The following is a 20,747-nucleotide window of genomic DNA, read 5'->3' on the forward strand; positions in this document are numbered from 1 at the left end:
TCTTTTACTCCTGAAACAACCCAACTTGATCCCCCTGGCGTTCTGTGAATCAAAAGCCACACCTCTCCAAAAAGTTTGTCACGAGTCGAGGAACTCCCTCCTTTCAATATCCTCCCAATTAAGCGAGAGGAGTGAACCGAGTGAGGGAGAGAGAGCTGAGGGGTGCGGACGCCGAGGGGAGCTGACTGAGCGTCTATTAGAGAAACACAAGCAGTTTGAATTAGAAGGCATGCAAGTTTAGATTGAGTCAGATTGAATTCTCCGTTCCAGAAATTATACGGATTTTGAAACATTATAGCAGAAATTAAGGAGCTGACTCTAAAAACAAAGATACAACATTAGTGGATTAATTTATTAATAAAAATGGGCTCCAAAAGATATCGCTCGAAGACATTGGGACAAGGACAGACTGTGAACTACCCGCTCCTCTGTTGTATTGGGGTTTTACTCCCGATTCTCCCTTTCTGCTCTGCGTTCAACTTGGACGTGGAGAACCCGGCTGTCTATAGCGGACCTAACGGGAGCTACTTCGGATATTCGGTGGAATTTTACTTGACCAATTCTTCTAGGTGAGTCCCTTTTTTTTCTAAGCGAAGTCTTTTTTTTTGCAAGTAACTGCGAACACAGGGGTGACACATTAAACAGTTGTTGGTGAATTTCAGCATCAGGCTCCAAGTGGGGGGAACATTGGCTTAATGATTATTCACGAATTCTCACTCTCAATGGTTCTCACCATCTCTTTCTGCTGCAGTTTTATATTTCGTGACGTTAGAATGATAAGGTTCTATCTCAATTTTTGTCAAAATTGAGTTCTTTACATAATCTGATCCATTAGGTGTTTATTAATGCCTGTGTGGTGTTATTTTTTTTTAAATGTTGACATTTTTTAGTTAGTAATTAATAAAATACAAAGGTTCCATCTCACAGAACATAATGGAATGTAACAACTTTGACGCTCAATATCTCTGAACTGCCCTAAACGGAGATAGAACCTTATCATTCTAAGCTCACGATTTGTTGCTGCTGCTGATTTTCATACACTCTTGATAAGGAAAATAACCAACCGACCCGCTGTGTTGCGAGAGCATCGATGACTTGACCAGGGCCACTAGGTGTGGAGCTAAAGTACTGGCTGAATCTTTCCTGAATCTGCTACCATCAGATGTCAGTGGCAGTAAAGTAGTTATTGATACGTAAACCTTATCAGTGTCATTTTATGTTAAACATACCATGGGGATTATTGACGTTTACGCATGCACCCAAAGTGCCTCCTCCCAAGTGTAGGCTATTTCAAATGTAGCATCTTCAACAGTGGTAGGAAAGGTTGCCCCATTGTCAATTGTGATCATGATCATCATGAAATACTCCACCAAGATTCAGAATCAAAAGCCTCAAACAGTCTAAGTTAATTTGCCCTACTGTACACAAATCTCCTGCCTCAGCAGTCTGTGGTCATACTTCATAATAATTGTACATACATTTGAGTTGATCATTTTAGATTAGATTAAAGTCGATTTATGGCTTCTCCATCTAGATTAGATTCATGGCTTCTCCATCTAGATTAGATTTATGGTTTCTCCATAGTGGGATATCATATTATTGGACGATCAAACTCTTGAGGGTTCCAGTTATGGCGTGACATAAAAAAAACATTTTGAAACAATCATCTTTAAACTCTAATCTCATTGGCCAAAATTAGATTTCATTCTGACCTCTAATCTCTCATTGGCTCTAAATGTCAAACAGGGCATAGGAAAAGGCTAATTTTGATAACTCTGCTCTTTTAGTAGGATGACCACATCTGCCATACCTCACTTTGAATTGGTCTGAAGTGCTCCTGTGCAATTGGGTATGTTGAGGCTTGGCATTATATGGGAATGTGACCTCTGTGTCTGTGTCACAAACATGCTTTGACTATCTCAGCGGTCTGGCATGCAGTGCCTCCATCACCCGGTCCCCTGTAGAGTGGCTGGGATCTGTCATCAAGAAGGGGCTTAGCCCATGTCTTGCTTATTACTGTCTACTGAACCAGAAATATGCGGTCAGGTAAATGGACTGATCTGTCTGAAGAGGACATACTACGCCAATGATGCAAGGCTGAGGCGCCCCTGCCTGTCTGTCTGCCACAGTGATGGCATAGCCAGAGAGCTAGCGGACAACATCTGTTCCTTGTATCAAACACCCATGGCAACAACAGCAGTATGAATGACTGCATGAGCCAAGTGAATGGCATGCTGGCAGATTTACAGCTGTGTTGCTGGCGATCCCCGGAGCTGTGTCAGTCAGCAAGTGAGATTGCTGTAACCGCTCCCCAAGTAAAACAGATAGGTGGTTTGGACCTCTCTGCCCTGTAATTGTAATAGTCATTAACTGACGTTAGCTAACAGGGTCTGGGTCGGCCTGGGGCCAGACGCAATCAGACGTCCTGGCGGTGTTTGTGTCTGCCCCGGCTGTGTCTCGCCACGCCAGCCGGAGAGGTTTTTAGAGGAGGCTTTGTGCCGAGTGGGACGCCACCAAGCTCTAGTTTCCCCATGTTTCTTCTCCCCACTTCCCACTTCCCTCTGACTGCAGACTCTCTCAGACAGAGGGGGGATTCCCCCCCCCCCTCCTCCCACTCCCTCTCTTTCTCTCTCTCTCTCTCTCTCTCTCTCTCTCTCTCTCTCTCTGTCTCCCCGCTGTAAGGGGCTGCTGCTATTGGACTACATTTTTCTGGCGAGCAGGGGCTCTAGGAAAGCTGGATGATTTAGGACGTGATGCTAGCAGACTGAGTCAGAGGAGAGTGTGTTAAAGCCCACTCTAGCCTACCACCGCCCTCACCTCCATCCCCTCCTTTGCTGATGTCATTCTGTAGGGCCCTTTAATTCCCCCTCCCCCACTGTCTGGCACAACCCCCCCCCCCCACCCCCTCCTCCCTCCAGCCCCCAGCCCCCCTGTCTCATGAAGTATGAAGTCACAGCGAGTCAAGAGCAACCAGTCATCTCTCCGATCTGAACTTTTCCCAGCTGAGACGTTGTGGTTACCGGGGGAGAGAGATGAGACAATGGTTTAGAGAACGTGTGTGTGTGTGTGTGTGGGTAGGGAATACATTTTACATGTAGTCGTTCCCTCTTTTACACCAGCTGTGCCTGATTCTGATTATTAAGTAATCATATGTCTGTCAAAACCAGTTTTTTACCAGAGTAAGAGTGTGTTCCAGATACAAATTTTCTGTGTAGGTCTGGTCACTAATGAAAGGGTCGTGAGACTGTGCAGAACTGCATGGTCCAACTAATTCTTCCCACATTTCACGCTTCTTGACGATGAGAACTCCACACACCACAGCACCCAATCAATCAGCAGGAAAACAGAAACCAGAGTGAGTTTCCAGTTATCTTGTGTTTAGGTGTGTTATCGGACTATCACCCAGACCGTGGAGACACGGAGGAGTAGGGGAGTAGCAGGAATCCAGGGGTGAGGTCAGTCGCTGGGCAGGACCATGGAGGGAGGGAGGGAGGGAGGGAGGCAGGGGGTCTGTCTTCTTTTTCTAAGATGAGAGAAAATGATGCAAGAAGAACAGCACATCTCTGACCTGTGTCTACAGGATAATTTTTCCCTGGAAAAAAATGAAGCTCCTGCCAAGGATATTTCTCATGACCAGCTGTTTGAAGACTCTCTGTTTTCTATGTACGTGTATACAAACGCAGAGGGAGAGACAGAACCCTCACACACATTAATCTCTCGCACCGACACACACACACACACACACACACACACACACTTTCTCTTTCTCTCCCTCTCGCTGATAGCATGGCTCCAGGACCATGCGTGTGTATGTGTGTGTGATTCCTGCCTGTCATGCCCCTTGGGCCTGGTCTAATAGAATTAAGGCAGCAGACACTGTTGGGACAGCAGACCGCCGTGGAAGATCGCCTGAGGATAAGGTTCATGAACTGTTTGAGGGCCCTTGTCAGTTATACACAGGCAAGATGTTATTTATGGTCCCCTGTGTGTGTGTGTGCGTGTGTGTGTGTGTGTGTCTGGCGAGGGGCATAGATGAAGAGATGGGGGGATGGGGAGAGTTGGAGGGAGGGAGAGAGGGAGATAAGTTGTAAGGAAAGACTTGCTAGTGTCTACCTAACATGGGTCAGACATGAATCTCGCTGAGACCTCTGTGTCAAACCCACCGTGCTGGGAAGGAGGCAGACAAATGAGACTAATACCTCCCCATCAAACTGCACTAACACCCTCCTCCTCCTCCTTCTCCTCCTCCTCCTCCTCCTGCTCCTCCTCCTCCTCCCGTACTCTCTCTGGTGCCAGACATAGGGCTTACACACCGGCAGTTCCGAACGCCGGTTCGCGTTCGCGTGCCGAAAGCTCCGAACGTTGGCGCTGTCTGGCGAACGATACACTGGTATGAACGCGGGCTCGTTCGTCAGACAGCGCCAACGTTCGGAGGTTTCGGCACGCGAACGCGAACCGGCGTTCGGAACTGCCGGTGTGAAAGAGGCCACAGAGGAGTCAGGGGATGGGCCGGAGTCAAAGGTCAGACCTCAGTAGGGTCTGGACTCACAGCAGTGTCTGTGCTGCCTTTCCGTCCACACGTCTAACCAGGGCGGTCGATTGTTTCAGGTTTGCAATCCCAGAACAGCAGGTAGTATAGTATTTTCCTATGATGGAAAACTCAACTGTTCCATCCAATCCCACGCCCCACTGCATGGAATGTGATTGGAATATCATTCTTAAAAAAAGAATAAAGAAAGTATTGTTATGTTTTTTTATTGTTATTGTTATGCTGTTGCTGTTGATCCTAATGCGTCCCATTCCGCCCATCCCTGCAACATGTGTTGTCGAGGGGTGGTGGTGGTTCGGTTCTGTTCAGTATTAGGTCATTAGATGGTTTAGCTGTGACGTGCCACAGACCGAGGTCATTTTGTTAATGTTGGTCACTTTCCTGGAGTTTACCCACTTAAATAGGATTGCTGCTGCTGAACCAATATTGACACTGGACCAGGGGTCTTTTTCGCTACTGAAACAGACATGTTTTCTCTGTGTCTACACTGTAACTTCTTGTCCATATATGATCAAGCCGATCTCTGTTATGGTTTTCATTGTCGTTCTTTTGTATAGACATGTGTATAAATCATAGTATTTTGTGTACGTTGCTTAAAGTGGACATGTATATTTGGGCTGCCATGATATTCTTCTCTGCGATTAGGGCTGTTCACGGTCCTGTGGTAGACAATGGGGTTCTTTGTGTGCCAGAAAGAAAAGGTTTGCTGTTTTTTTTTTGTTTTGAAGAAACTTTCCATGCGACTCATTTCTTCATTCGCTTTTTTCCCAAAGCTTTTTGGTCCTCCTCTGGTAGCGCATGGAGCCTGTGATAGCCCGGCCCGGCTCACTGTGCAACATTAGAGTGTTGTTTTAAGGATTTATGGGGACATGCTTAGCCTGGTGACTGGGGTCACAAAGCTGCCTGTCTCTAACATAGAAGGCATGTCTTACTTTTACTGCCTGCTTGGTAATAGGAGGCTTAGGTGTGTGTGTGTGTGTGTGTGTGTGTGTGAGACGTGTGTGTGTGGGGTGATGATGGTTTGATTGGCCTGGTGGGACCCTGTGCCCTCAGGGCGTCACGTACACCCAGGAGTAGAGCCGGTCAGAGTCGCCCTGACTACTGCCCTGACTACTGCCCTGACTACTGCCCTGACTACCGCATAGGTAGATGCAATCTCAAACTGCCATCAGACCTGGTTTGTTTCACCCTGTTGGGGGGTCAGAGAAGGACTCCATTGTGTACAGACTTGATAATGACATGCTTTATTTGGGGAACATTGACATGGCGAGACAATAAGCACTGTTCAAATCTATTCAAGAGTTGATGGACATATTGTCTGGAATTTCTATTCAAGATTCTTCGTCTCTGAATTGAAATGGGATTGATTGGGCCCCGACTGTGGCGATCAGTGTTTGCACAGGGGGGCCCGGTAGAGACAAAAGTGTCCAGACAGCTGCGGGGGGAGTGGGAGTGGTCGGAGGGGGACGTCTGTGTGACGCCTCTCCTGTTCTCCCCGCAAGTCTCTCCATCCAGAGGTGTGAAGGGTTGGACTCCCTGAGGTGGGGGGTGGGGGGTGGGGGCTCTCCACAGAGCTGTGAACGGCCTGTAGTTAAACTCCCCTCATGATGTTTTTGGGATCAGTGGGGGGTGTGTGAATTGCAGGGGTTGGGCATTTAAGGGATAAGGGGGGGGGGGCTGGTTGGGCTGGGGGGGTGGGTGTGCAATTTGGCATCAGAAAATATAGAGCCTAAAACCTCAACCCGTGTTTATGTAGAGGGAAGTGGGGTGTTTTAAATTACCAACTTGCCACTTGTGAAACCCCCTTGTTGCAGTGAAATGACACGGTTAGTGGTTTTGCTGAAGGAGCCACAGTGCTTCTGTGCCTCTTGCGCCTCTGCAGGGCCGCAGAGAACGCGGAGGCAGGATCCAGTAGACACAGCAACTGCTTCCCCATCCCCATAACATGTGGCCATCCATTCAATGCACCGATCATCTTGAATAGTAATTACTTTGCCTAGGCCACGGAGACACTCATTAATTTTACTTTCAAATTAATTACAGTTTAGAGTTGTTTTTATTCTTATTTTATTATTACAAGTAGAATAAGGATAGTGGAAGGAACTAAATAATACTCTCAGATAGAAAAATAACTGATGATTTAATGACATAATCAGGGTAGTCACTGTGGACTCGTTTGGGCGTCACACTCAATACAGCGTAGGTAATTACAGTGTTCCTATACAAGTGCATACCAACTCATCTGTGACTATATATCAGGGGACGCAAGTGGAGGTAGACATGGGCTCATTGTAACGCATGGAATGAGGAATACCGTTGATTCCATTCTTCATTCGATTCCATGCATTATAATGAGCCTTTCATCCCATCTCTGCCTCCCCCCAGCCTCCCCTGCTCAATAAAAGCGTCTGTCTTCACCGCGTTCTGGCTGCCTGTCATTGTAAAACAGCAGTGGTTGTTTGTGAAGCCCTCAGCACCTGGCCCAGCGCTGGTGATTTGCAGGCCTCCTGCTGCCGTGATCTAATATCCTTTGGGGGGGAGGGTGGAAATGGTTAGGTGGGGGGGGGGGGAAATGGTTTTTGTGGTGAAGTTCCGGTCCCAGAGAAGAGAGAATGTTTATCAGATCAACAGCGGTGGGCGCGGGGGAGGTGGTGTGACGCTTTTGAAGTACAACCGGATGTAAAAACTGAACCGAAACTGTCATGTGTGCATCATGTTGTCACCTGTTTTGCTGGATATTTTGGTTTTGGTCATTTTGGGATTGGAGCCCGTCCAAATACCACCCTAGAATACAGTCCTGGTGCTTCTGCTGGCTCTGACTGTACCGGCTGTCTGCTGTTAGTGGTCTGTACTACGGTACTCTCTCTCTCATTCAACATGAGCCATCCCAGTAGGCACTGCTACTCTCATCATCATCATCATCCTCGCCAGTCCCAGGGGGGTCAGAAGCTCCTGGACAGCAGCTCTGTGTGGGAGTGTGTGTGCTGTAGTGTGTGTGTGTAGTGTGTAGTGTGTGTGCGTGCTGTAGTGTGTGTGTGTCTGTGTGTGTTGTGTGTAGTGTGTGTGTGTGTGTGTGTGTGTAGTGTGTGTGTGTGTGTGTGTGTGTGTGTGTGTGTGTGTGTGTGGGGATGCTGAGTGGATGACCAGCCGGAACAGGAGTTGGGCCTTGACTCTGACAGAGTGCTGAACAGCCTCCCTCCTCCAGTATTGTACATCCCATTCATTTGGCTGGCATTCCCCCTCACATCACATTGACCTACACTGGGTCATAAATAGCTGTTAGGGTGACAGCAAGCTGTGACATAGCTGCTAGGGTCCTCGAACGGACTACCATATTTGGTGTACTTGTGCCAGTCCCTTTTATCAAGTGTGTTGGTGTTGTTGGCTGAACGCCCTCGTGGTCCTGATGAGTGAAGGGCGTCAGCTAGATGTGTGTGTGTGTGTGTGTGTGTGTTTGGGGAGGGGGGGGGGTTGTAAACACTCTATCCTAAGTCTATAGAGATTATTTAATGTAAACTCTATGAAGGGTTTAAGTGAGTGACTACAAACTCCTTGTGAATGACTCTTCTTTTTTGACTTAAAAAAAAAGACGCTAAACTAAACGTGAACTAAAAGGCCCCCTGACCTTTTTCCAGTCTTACCATCTGTACCAGTCCTTAAGCGCGCCTCTGTGCCATGTCATACCATTCCCACTGCAGGGTTTTTACGACTGCAGATGGTGCAGACGCTCGCTGGTTGACTAACCGACGTGATTGTGATTTCTTGCGATTTAGTCAAAGCCGCAAGTGTTTTTTTTTTACTGTTGGCTTAAAGCAATTATGATAGTGTTCAAGTGACATAAGCTTTGCAGCTGGGAGGAAGACAATTAAACGTGGAATGAGGGGAAAGAAATGTGTTTGGGTGGGGGAGTGGGAGCGGGGGGGCAAGAGAGGAATTTGGCTTCTAGCTCCTTCTCCAACCTCCCTCTCCAACCTCAAGATAAAATCGGTTGGGCTAGGCCTCAGAGAGGATACTGTTAGATCAGCAATTTCCAGCATTATACATCGCCCTTAATTTCTTCGACCGCATATAAATAGCGGTACAATTATGGCCTCGTGGTGTTCTGTCTTTTAGAATTTCTGCTGATTGCTGGAGCCTCACGCCAGACGGCCCCTCGACAGTCATCGAGCGAGAGGTCCGTGTTCATGTGCACGTCACACACACAGCCTAAATCAATTAGGTTGAATTAACACAGTTTTCTGGGTCGTTAGTGGCTGGTATCCGAGGGATGGGGGGCGGGCGGGAGTTGCCTTGGGGGGGGACATCGCGTTAGCCACTAATGTTTTCCCTCCGCCCACCCTCATACCAGTAGATTGCTCAAAATGCCCCTCACGAATCCGTCATGCCATCCCTCTGTTGCGACATTAAAAAAACAAGAGAATATTGAAAAATGTTTTTATTACAACAAGATATGTCGTACAAAACGTTTCATAATGATTAGTACCCTTTTCTGTGATTGCACCAGGCTTGCGTCGGTGCGGTGCTGTGGGTTCCCTGGCTCGGCTTAGGGGTTTTGACCCTGAACCAAACCCCTGCCAGTATGAGTTAGAATGTGAATGACTGCGGCTTGTCCCCGAGACCCCTGGTGGTACTCCCGCCGGGGGGGTCCGTCTGTGTTGTGGCAGATCTGTCACCGTCCTTCAACCCCAGAGTGACTGACCGACGTCTGATGTAGTCTATGACGTCTATGTATGCGCACCGCATGAGAGATTGCTGGTTAGTGCTTCAGTCAATGACATTCTTTTTAGATGACAATACCTTCTACTGTATGCATGGAGGAACCACATGACCCCCCCACCCAGACACCCACCCCTACTCATTATTCTCTGAGGGCCAGACCGACTCCTCCTCATGCAAAGTGATTTTCTAAATCTCGCAGCAATCAGCCAACTACAGCGAAGCCTTTATCAGATGTTAACGCTAGGCCCTTGTGTGAGTGCAGAGCAGAGGCGGGAGAGATGTGCTAGCTAAGAGCTTGACTGATCCCCTGCCAGATTGAGACCCATTAAATGCTAATTGTTCCTTATTTACAAAACTTTCAGATCACTATCAAGGTGTGATGGCTTGTGTATGCGAGTGGAGTGTGTGTGTGTGTGTGTGTGTGTGTGTGTGTGTGTGTGTGTGTGTGTATGGTAGTGAAAACACACCCCAGTTTCCACTTTGCTGATTAAAGCATGTTCCCCTTGTTTTGTTGTTTCCTGTGTTTTTTCCCCCCCTTTGAAATAATGCCATCGCTGACTCTGGTTGGCCTGTATTCAGATCAGATTCTGAGTGTAGTAGTAGAACACTGTGGCCTGCCTCTTTCTCTGTTTTTTCGGGCGGCTGACTATGACAGTATTTCCCTTGAACGCAGCACGTGTACACACCTTTTATGTTGACATCGGTCGCTTAAGATGTTGTCGTTCAGAAACATGCCAAAGCGTTGTGCTCGCTGGCGTACCGAGCCAACCTCGTAGCTGGTGGTGCGCATCTCTCTAGGAATCCTAGAAGAGGGGAGGTTACAGTATGTGGGCTCTGTGGGGTTTTCAGCTGAGCGAGTGTCTTCGCCTTCGAATAGTCACGGAGATATGAATGAATAACAGTACCAACAACAGTGTGTCTCACCAATGATGTGAACCGGGGTTCACGCGAACCCATTTCCCCTCTCTTCTTGATGACTGTGTGTGAGGGTGGGAGAGAGTGAAAAGAGAGACTGTGAAGAGAGAGAGAGGGAGAGAGGGAGAGAGAGAGAGGGAGAGAGGGAGGGAGAGAGAGAGAGGGAGAGAGAAAGGAAGAGAGAGAGGAAGAGCAAGAGAGGAAGAGCGAGAGAGGGAGAGAGGGAGAGAGAGAGAGACTGACTCTGCCTCAGCTGTCTCATCGTGGGAATCCGTGACAGGGAAGCTTCTCTGGGATCTACATTATTCTACTGCCGGAGCTCGGCTGCTCTTCTGGGATATTCCCTCTGTCCACACACATGGCGGAAAACAGGATAATCTCTCTCTCTCTCTCTCTCTCTCTCTCTGAGCCCGGACGGCAGTGTTTTCTTTTCCCTCTTCCAAAACAAACCACACTTCTCTGCCTCTCTCCTTGACTTTGGGGTTGGCACCGTGACTCTTCTGAGGCAGTGAGACCTTCATATCTGGTGATTAGTAGATCCATATCCTCCTGTTTTATGACCTGCCCTGCGATGGCCCATTCGTTGTGTTTTCTCTAAACACACATCGTTAGGTGTGCCTCAGGAGGTAGAGCCGCCGTCTAATGATCGCAAGGCGGTTCGAACCCTGGCTAGCCACGTGTCGAGGTGTCCTTGAGCAAGGCACTGAACCCCTAATTGCTCCAGGGTCGCCGTCTATGGCAGACCCCTTGCCTAAAATACCAAATTCCAACAATTAACTGACTAGTTGATTGCATGGCAATAATAATAATCAAAATAAATAAATAAAAATCTTCATTGAGGTGAGCTGATGCCAGAACTTATTTCTAGACACACAAGTCATGTCCCCATGTCCCAGCTTTGAACACGGTTGCCCTGAACCTTTGGAGAACACTGTGATGAGTAATAATCACACAGTACTTTCACACAATGTTCCGACCAACGTAATTGCAGCTTTGCTGTTCAGTGTGTGTGTCAAGTGTCGCTTAAGCCCTGACAGGGATGCGATTATGGTTAGTATTGGAAGTGTGGCTCAACCAAAAGCTAATAAAGGCTTTTCCCAAATAAACGGTGTGTCTCCTCTTCTTGAAGCCGTGACTCTGCCGAGTCGCTCTCCCCCCGGGGCACCGTGCTAAAAATAGCCCACGTAACGTAAACTACCACGCATCAATGGGCGACCTGCAGCAGGAAAAGGGTGTGTGCTCTTCCTGTGTTCTTACAACCCCTCCGGCACACACTCTCTCTCTCTCCCTCTCTCGCTCTCTCTCTCTCTACCCCTCCGTCTCTCGTCCAGTCCACCCACTTCTACTGTCCACCACCATGCCAGTGAGGATGATAGCATCATTGGACCTCAGAATGAGGTAATGGCTACACTGTAGTCCAGCCAGACTGTCTACTGGGAAGAAGAAAAAAAAAGAATCCCTGTAAATTCCCTTGCCATGCCCTTGGTCCCTGACTCCTCTCAGGGATCTCTCTCCCCTCAGCCTAGCCTGGCTGCTCCTTGGTCGTCCCCAGCCCGCCTCTGAAGTCTCTGTCCTACTCCTCCTCCTCCTCCTCCTCCTCCTCCTCCTCCTGCATACACTTTGACCTGGGTCCCTTCAGACTCACCTGTTATAGCCCCTCCCTGGCTGGGGGGTCTGGTAGAGTGGTTGCCTGTCCTGGCTCTGAGTTCACAGTCAAGGCTGACAGTGAGATGGGGGGGGGGGGGGGGTTGTATGCACCCTCCACAGGGAGAGAGAGGGCCATGCAGCTGTGGAAACAACAGTGTGACTCCACTTAGGCCGTCTGCTTTCTTGTTTTCCCATCGGATTTGCCCCACTGGTATCGTGTGTGTCTATTTGTGTCTGTGTGTGTGTGTCTGTCTGGTGTGTGTGCGTGTGTGCGTGTCTGTGTGTCTCTTTGTCTCTATATCTCTGTGTGTGGCTGTGTGCGACACATACAGAGTGAGAATCACATGTGCACATGTAACAAAGTGTCTCTTCTGAAACCCGTTTTAAGTGTCTTGCCTGTGGGGCTAACTTTGTAAGTAGTAAAATGTGAGTACTGCCTCATGCTAAAGCTGCTAAATGGGAGGTCTCGAATGCACTTTTAAAATCAAGACCAGACCAAGAGCTGATCTGCACTAACTTGAGCTTATCTGATTGATTTGTTATCTTCCACATCTCAATTGTAATGGCTGAAAGAGGTCAGAGGTGAGGTAGATGTAAGTAACATTTGCATCACACATTGTTTCTCTCTGTTGACAGTGTCAGTGTGGTGATAGGAGCTCCCAAGGCCAACACCAGCCAGCTGAACATCACAGAGGGCGGGTCTGTCTACTACTGCCCCTGGAGCCTCGGCCAGTCGGAATGCCACAACATCGAGTTTGACAAACGAGGTAAGCCTTCCTATTGGCTGAGTCTGCCAAGTGTGTGTGATATCCGGACCGCTCCTCTTCACTCTAGCAGACAACTGGATATTTAAAAAAAGAATACAGGATCCTCCCAGATACAAGATATACTCCCTTTCTCACCCCCTCCTCCATTGCTTCCTGTAACACACACCACTCATCTCCTGTTTTTGTCTCGAAAGTGGAGAGGCCTCTTAGGCGGGTCAAGCGTAGCTGCTCTTCTGTGCTCTCCTGAAGAGGCAGTGGTCCATTTCCTTGACCGGGTTAGGGTCACATATCACTTCAGTTCTGCTCCAGCGGTCTGTTGTTAGAAACAAGATAATCCTTCTGAATCCCTGTTAGTGTATTTCCTTCTAGGATGAATAGGATGATGGGGGGGGTGTTGTTGGAGAGACCTATGTATTGTGTTGCCCTAACTCTGTGGGCTATAGGTCGATCACCTGAACATTAAACAAATAGCTAAAACTAAAGAAATGCCCCTGTTGTTTTTTTGCCAGGAAGATTCACTGGTGTCAGTGGTAGGTAGGAGGCTGGGGGGCGGGTGTATGGGTCGCTTGAGTACGTCCAAGGAGAGGATCAGTGTTCCAGTGCTTAGACAGGTGAAGGACTCATTGACCTTGAGAGGCTGTGGGGAAGGGGAGCAAGTTGAGGAGTACGGTACTCGTTAAATGGCTCGGAAAGAAGAATGTGGAGTCAATTTGATCTTTCTATCACTCTCTCTCTCTCTGTCACACACGCACGCACGCACGCACACTCTCACGCATGCACGCTCGCACGCACGCACGCACGCACGCACGCACACACACACACTCACACACACACACTTTCCCTCCAACCAGAGAAATCTGGTGGAATGCATAACACATGTAACAGGACAGTGGTGTGTGTGCTCCCAAGTCAGCAGGGGGGCTGTTGGCTTCTTTCCTGGGAAATCAAAGTGTGCGCCGCGAGCCAATTCTGATTTACTACCCATAATACACATTAGTGGGGAAATATTCCACTCAGTCTTTTCACAAGCCCCGTTTAAGAGACATTTTGCTAGGAATCCACTCCACTGCAGATTGCCCCTCCCCCCCCCCCCTTCTCTCTCTCTCTCTCTCTCTCTCCTCCTTTGTTTTCGTTCCCTTCTTTTGCTTGCGACAGCAAATGTGTTGCACATCCTTGGATGCTGGCTGGAGGCCACTCTCAGTGATGTAATAGTACTGCAGCCGGCAACAGGGGGCTTTTGGGTGAAGGGTAGTCCCTTGGGCTTGTCAAGCGTGTGTCCTTCATTTCATTTATGGGCTTTTTGAAGGCGCACATGTGTGTGTGTGCTTGTGTGCTTGTGCCAAAGCCAAATCATCCATCTGGACTCGTTCCGGAACTTAGCACCTCCGGTACAATGACGGAACACGCTGTAGGCCTGTACATTATTTTAACTTGGTGCGTTTTTAGTAGACCACAGAGGAGCTCTATGGTTATTGATGGTCGGTCACCTAAACTATGACCCGATGGTTCATTTAGAATGGGTCCTTTCCATAAAAGGACGGGGACGTTTCATGCTCTTTCCTGAGTGTGGGGTGAAGCCTGACCCGGAGGCCGCTGACCCACTAAATTAGCCCCTCTAATTAGGTCAAAGTGGTCAGGGGAGAGCCTCCCAAACCCTCCTCCCATCCCACTTCCCCTTCCACTGAGATAAGAGACTGCCTGGGGATCTGAGAGAGACAAGGGGGGAGAGGGGCAGGCAGGGAGAGAGGGAGAAGAGAAAGGGGGAGAAACCAGAGCCCTGTCTCTCTATCGCGCCTTCCCCCCCTCCCTTCCCCTCCCGCCAGCACTCCCCTAGGGCCAGCTGATGTGATGAGTGAATTTGACCATTTGTCTCTGACCCCATCCACCCTCCCCTCTAACCACACACACACACACACACACACACACACACACACACACACACACACACACACACACACACACACACACACACACACACACACAGGCTCTAACTACACTAATGGGTCTCTTCTCACACAGTTCAAAGGGTGAAGTGTGTATGGACACACTCCAGACCCTTCAACCCTCTAGGGTCCCTGGAGAGCCTGGCCTGGGGTGGTGGGGGGGGGGAGGGGGCCAGGGTGGGGTGGGGTGAGGTGGGTACCACTCACGTCAGCACTGCACATGTCCCCTGGGGAGACTTCAGATGACACATTGACTGTGAAAATAAAGAGTTTCTTGGATTTCGTTTTTAACAAAGTCACATTTTGTCTCCAACACACACTAAGGCTCTGGGCATTTTCGCGTGACTTCAGCCGGCTGGGTTTTGCGTCGTTCTCGGCCATGCGGAGCCTCTTAACCAACGGACCTTTTCATCTCCCGATCCGTCACGCTGTACAAAGGCCGATGGAGCTGATTCTGTTTTGCCACGTCCCAGTTGCTATAGAGAGAAGCCACTTAAGAAATGTTTTGAAATATGAATGATAGATGGCCTTCCCTTCTACTACTCCTGGTTGCTGGGGTAGCGTGTCTCCAAACACACACACACAGTCCCGTTTGACCTACACGGCTCCGCAGTCTCCCCCCCCAACCAACCCCCCCCATGAAAATAAGAGTGTAGGTACGCTTTAGGAAAAAGGGAATGGAGAGTGTTTTAGTAGTCCAGTTATAGAAACGGTCCTCTTAGATCTTTTTTAATGTGTCGGTCATGTTTTTGCTGGTTAGGATTTTAGGCGTGTCTCTCCACACATGAGTACCGTGCACACACATGTAACACGGTAGGAGAAAGGCTGCTGTTGGCCCGGGATGAGTACTGCCAGAGGGAACGCCTGGTGATGGAGATACAGTGATGCTGTTAAAGATCCCTGGTCTCCCGCTGGTCTTCCACCAAGCAGAGAGGGAGGGAGGGAGGGAGAGAGATCCAGGGAGAGAGAGATCCAGGGAGAGAGAGATCCATGGAGAGAGAGAAAGAGAGCAGACAGCGCCAGAAAGCGTTTGTTTTCCTTGGACACAGGCCCCCCCCCCACCCCCCCCCCCTCTCTGTTTCTTTCCACATGGACATGGAGCAGGCGCAGGCTCTCACCCAGAACCTCCAGCCCAGCCCAGAGCTGGCTGGCTGGGGAGAGGAGAGGAGAGGCAGGGGTGGTGGTGGTGGAGGAGGAGGAGGAGGAGGAGGAGACGGACTCACAGCCTGCTTTCCTCACATCCATAGGCCATGACCTCTCTCTCTCTTTCTCTCTCTGTCTCGGTCTCCACCAGGCCCACTGAGAGATGATATGGTTGTGTTGTAACATGTATGTGGTTTAGCTGTGGAGAGTTTTCTGTGGGAAATGAAAAGAAGAAGAGTGGGCTGGGTGGGGGGGGGGGGGGATTGGAGGGTGGGTGTTTTCACAAATGCATTGGTTTGGTCACAGTTCCGCGTTCTGAATCTTTGTCTTCTCTGTCCTGCGTTACAAACGTAAAACGAAAAGCCTACGGATTTGACTCCCTTACACTTGTGTAATGTGACGTAACGATGAACTCGAAACATGAAACTTTAAAGGCTGCGGCCGATGGGGATGTTTTTCGAAAAAAAAGAACACAATGAACTGTATTAAACTTGTGTGTTTGCTATGTCACCGTCGGCATGGCAACACAGAGGGTTCCACGTGTCTTGGCAGTGAAAGGCGCGCCTCTGGCCATCTGTGTGGCCACCTGATGCTGTGTTGTCACGGTGCCGGAGAGGGAGAGAGGGAGAGAGGGAGCTCTGGGGTTACAGCAGAGCAGGCCAGGTGGCCAAACAGAGCCAAGGGGTCAGGGGTCGACGCGGCCAGGAGGGCTGCCCAGAACAACTGTCCCCCCCCAGTTTGACTTGACAGTTTTTTCGACTATGGACTTTTTTTAGTTTTTCCCTTTCCTTTAGTTTCTGCATGAGAAAACGATAATTGGGGTTTAGGGATGCTTTACGCCCTGTTTGCGCATCATTTCCAGATGTTTCTGACTGAAAGGGGGCTGGGGGACGTTTCTGGGAGACTGAAGGAGAAGTGGAGTGATTCATTCGGGTTCCTAGTTGATGGCTGGTCATGTTGAGCTCCAAATCTGTCACTCAAGTGTTTTATTATTTATTTTGTTTCCCCTCTGTGTTTTCTCTCCCAGGCGACCGCACAGTCACCCTCAACAACACAGACCTGCAGGCCGAAGTCAAGTCCCACCAGTGGTTCGGCGCCACCGTCCGTTCCCACGGCGACACCATTCTGGTAAGATGACTCTCTCTGGCTTCCATAGACGGGGCGGGGGCGGGGGCGTGGTGGGGGCATGCAGCACAGCAGCCTAAGAGTTTCCTTTTCCTTTCAACAGCTTCAGTCTGTCTGCAGTGTTGAGCCGCCCTCACCATGTTATGATGGTGACTAGCTCAGAGGCGGTCCTCTGTGGCTTAGTTGGTAGAGCACGGCGCTAACAACGCTAAGATTGCGGGTTCGTTTCCCTGCTGGGACCATATATACTGACAATATATGCAGTCATTGCAATGTATGTCGCTTTGGATAAAAGCGTCAGCTAAATGGCGTATATTCTCTATTAATATATAGATGTTGTGGAGGCTGTAGGCTTCTATTACGAGGGTTGTTGTTCAGAGTTTGTCCCAAAGTTCTTTGTCTATTGATTTGTTGTGATTCAGCTCCCAATTATTTCCAAGCCCCCAGTTCTGTTGCTCAGAGGATGAAGTGTTTTGTAGCTTCGGTGACATCAAAGTTGAGCCCCGTCCGTCGCTCTCTCGCTGATTGCGCAGGGTTTGCGACCTGGATTCAGTTACACACGGTTGCTTTGGCTCCAGATGTACCTTTGACCTCCCTCTCTAGGTCCTCCGCTCGGTGTTCACCAGGGTGTTGTTGTAACTGACAAAACATCTCCCACCTTTCCTCCTCTCCCCCCCCATCCTCCCCCAGGCTTGCGCCCCCCTCTACTCCTGGAGAACCAAGCAAGACATCCCTCAGTCGGACGTCACGGGAACCTGCTACCTCTCCGTCAAGAACTTCACCAAGTTCGTGGAATACGCGCCCTGCCGCACAGGTACTAGCGTCATACGTCGCCGTCTTAATGTGTTTTGACTGCCTGTGCTGACCTCTCTGTGGACACTAATAGCCCACACAGGTGAATGATGTGGCCTGTTTCTGACATGACAGCTGTCTACACAGCTGGATGTCGGACAGGGGGTTAAGTGCTGAGCTCGAGGGCACGGCGGAGGTGGGGGAGAGAGAGGGGGGTAGAGAGACGCAGTCTCAAGTAACAACTTCCAGAGATGTGTCGTACATACTAGCTGTACGCCAGAGAATGTTACCCCATGGTTGCTGTATCAATCATGTCAGTCACCCCGTGTTTGACCGTACCCCCCTGCTGGGATAACGGCTGGATTGGTGCTGTTCAAAACGCCCAGCTGGTCCCTGCCATTACATCATTGGACCTGAGAGGCCGTTGACCCTTCATAAAGTAGTCTCTCACGATTCATAGGGAGATGGGTGGACTAATGGGCAGTGTCCTTAAGGTTAGCTGACTAGGGTTAGGGGGGTGAGGGGGTTCGGGTTAGCATTAAAGGGGTTCGGATTAGGATTAACCCTAACCCTAACCCCTGATTTCTAAACCACTACCTGTCTGTCTGTTCCAGAGTTCACAGGGGAGGGAGGACAAGGCTACTGTCAGGGGGGGTTCAGCGCTGACTTCACCAAGGTAAGACACACCCAACACCAGTCCTCTCAAGGCAGCATCAGAGATGGATCAAGTCAATTAAATGTTAATTTGTTGCTGCTTATGTGTCTCCCAGGATGGGAAAGTGGTGCTGGGAGGCCCGGGAAGCTTCTTCTGGCAAGGTACGCCACTGGGAAATCAGACGGGGTTCTGACAACAGACACATGGACACTTCACAACAACAATAATAATAATAATAATAATAATAATTTATTTGATTGATTGATTTTTACATTTCCATTGACCCCTTCTCTCTCTCTCTCTCTCTCTCTCTCTCTCTCTCTCTCTCTCTCTCTCTCTCTCTCTCTCTCTCTCTCTCTCTCTCTCTCTCTCTCTCTCTCTCTCTCTCGTGTGTGTGTGTCCTCAGGTCAGGTGATCTCTAAAGCCAAAGAGGAGATCATCAAGGCCTACTACCCAGAATACTTCATGCAGTCTGTGGAGGGGCAGATCCAGAGCAGACAGGCCCAGATCAAATATGATGACAGCTACCGCGGTAACAGCCCCCCCCCCAACCACACACACACACACACACACACACACACACACACACATTTTAGTATCTTTATTTGCGTTCATATTTTACAATCAAATTCTTGAACACAAACATTAGTAGTTGCATCAGCATAGGACACTCGGTTGCTCAATGTGTTTCAGTCTGAGTCTTAAGGGTACAGGTAACACCTTCTCCCTATATGCCGGCTGCCAATTATTGCAGATATTGAGCAGAATTTTGCACACACACACACACACACACACACACACACACACACACACACAAACCCCTTAACCCACTGGCTGCTAAATAAATCTATAACCAGACATATAACTTCCATAATACTGCTGGATATGCCTAATGTGAGCTCTCCATCATGCTGCCTTGCAGGTTACTCTGTTGCTGTTGGGGAATTCAGTGGGGATCAGGTGGAAGGTAAGGCACAACACAGCATACATCTGCATCGGGCCACAGGCATTAGACACACACACACACACACACACACACACACAGCTGTTCAAGGTTTACTACACCTGAGGTGAACTTGAACTGAACTCACCTAGAATATTTTGGTGTCGCTACTGAGCTGGAAAGGTTGTGGGTTGTGGAATTCTCCAGAGCCCCAGACTACTCTGACCTGATATTTCCCCTCCTAAATCTCTGCTCCGTCTCTGTCTGTCTGTGCAGATTTCGTGGCCGGGGTCCCGAAAGGAGTCATGCTGCATGGCTTGGTAAGAAGACCTCATCACTGCTCTCATTTGGAGAAGAGATTGAGTGGGAGGGCTGTTAGGCTTGAGGGAGAAATGCTGCATGAGAGAGTGAAAGCAGGCGTAGCAGTGTTTTAGTGAATGGGGAAGGGGAAAGTGTGTGTTAAAAATACAGTAAATACAGTACATATGTGTATACACTATGTGTATTCTACTCCTTGATTCTCTTCCTCACCCTGTGTTTGTTTATGTTTGTGTGTGTGTGTGTGTGTGTGTGTGTGTGTGTGTGTGTGTGCATGCACGCTTTTCAGGTGTCTATTCTAAACGGCACTGATGTGAAGTCCATGCTGAACTTCACCGGTGAACAGGTGAGCCAGAGACCCTACCGTTTCTACAACAATGGGTTTGTATTCACACAGACCCTGCGGTTCCATCATTTCAAGTTTCCCATGGTGAAGATTAATGATTAATCTCACGAATCAGTGTATACTGGAACACTATGATGATATAAGCACAATAATTTCCTTTTACAAGTTTCTGTTAACTGGTTTGAAGCCTGCTGTGGTTCGCTGTAAAGTGTAATTATTGGAGTTGAAGTGCAGAAGCAATCTTTGCAAATGAGCCCCATGCGTCAATGGAAATAGCGTGAGTGTACTGGCCCTGATTCTTTGGCTCAGCTGTATAAATAAAATCATAAGAGCGTATTCGGTTATTGTTGGGAGTCTGGCAACACAAGCTGTTTACTTCAGACTCCTGGTAATGTAAAACTAGTTATACTGTCCGGGACACTGAGGACTACAATTGAAGCAACACAGAAGTACACACCTAGCAGCACTGTTTGAACCATTGACCAAATACTGCTACTCTGTTTTTTTCCATGGGGAGTCTGACTTGAGTTAAGAGAGATCCAGTGCCGTTTAGAAATTCCTTTGATGAAATCGAAAGCCTGAAGTACAATAGAAAGCAGCTTTTAAAGATGTTATTCTGCTGGCCTTGGGAGGTGTGTGTCTGCAGGTAGTAGAGGACAGTTAGCGTGGTGTTATAGCGTGGTGACTAGGGATGTGACGTGTACTCTGATGTTTTCTCAGATGGGCTCCTATTTTGGCTATGCTGTGGCAACGACCGACATCAACAACGACGGGTGAGTAAATGTCTGGCTAACGCGACACTCTCGCCCACTTTAATTAGCTGGGTGGTGTCGAGATTGGCGAGACTAGACCGAGGACTTATTACATGGAAAACCTCAGTCATCC

The 20,747-nt window shown here is 48.9% G+C and overlaps 1 protein-coding gene across 1 annotated transcript in view; it reads left to right on the plus strand.

The window, feature by feature from the left end:
* Positions 1 to 363: 363 nt before the first annotated feature.
* Positions 364 to 20,747, plus strand: part of itga5 (integrin, alpha 5 (fibronectin receptor, alpha polypeptide)) — a gene marked incomplete at its 5' end in the record, with an annotated part of 39,568 nt that continues 19,184 nt past the window's right edge. The window contains 11 exons of the mRNA XM_080533240.1: positions 364 to 569; positions 12,467 to 12,597; positions 16,711 to 16,811; positions 17,499 to 17,622; positions 18,215 to 18,276; positions 18,371 to 18,416; positions 18,662 to 18,787; positions 19,178 to 19,222; positions 19,475 to 19,518; positions 19,806 to 19,862; positions 20,583 to 20,635. Of these exons, the coding sequence (XP_080389366.1) occupies positions 364 to 569; positions 12,467 to 12,597; positions 16,711 to 16,811; positions 17,499 to 17,622; positions 18,215 to 18,276; positions 18,371 to 18,416; positions 18,662 to 18,787; positions 19,178 to 19,222; positions 19,475 to 19,518; positions 19,806 to 19,862; positions 20,583 to 20,635 (995 nt within the window). The remainder of the gene's footprint in view (positions 570 to 12,466; positions 12,598 to 16,710; positions 16,812 to 17,498; positions 17,623 to 18,214; positions 18,277 to 18,370; positions 18,417 to 18,661; positions 18,788 to 19,177; positions 19,223 to 19,474; positions 19,519 to 19,805; positions 19,863 to 20,582; positions 20,636 to 20,747) is intronic.

Source organism: Nansenia antarctica (assembly GCF_963989245.1).
Source record: "Nansenia antarctica genome assembly, chromosome: 6".
Taxonomy (NCBI): domain Eukaryota; kingdom Metazoa; phylum Chordata; class Actinopteri; order Argentiniformes; family Microstomatidae; genus Nansenia; species Nansenia antarctica.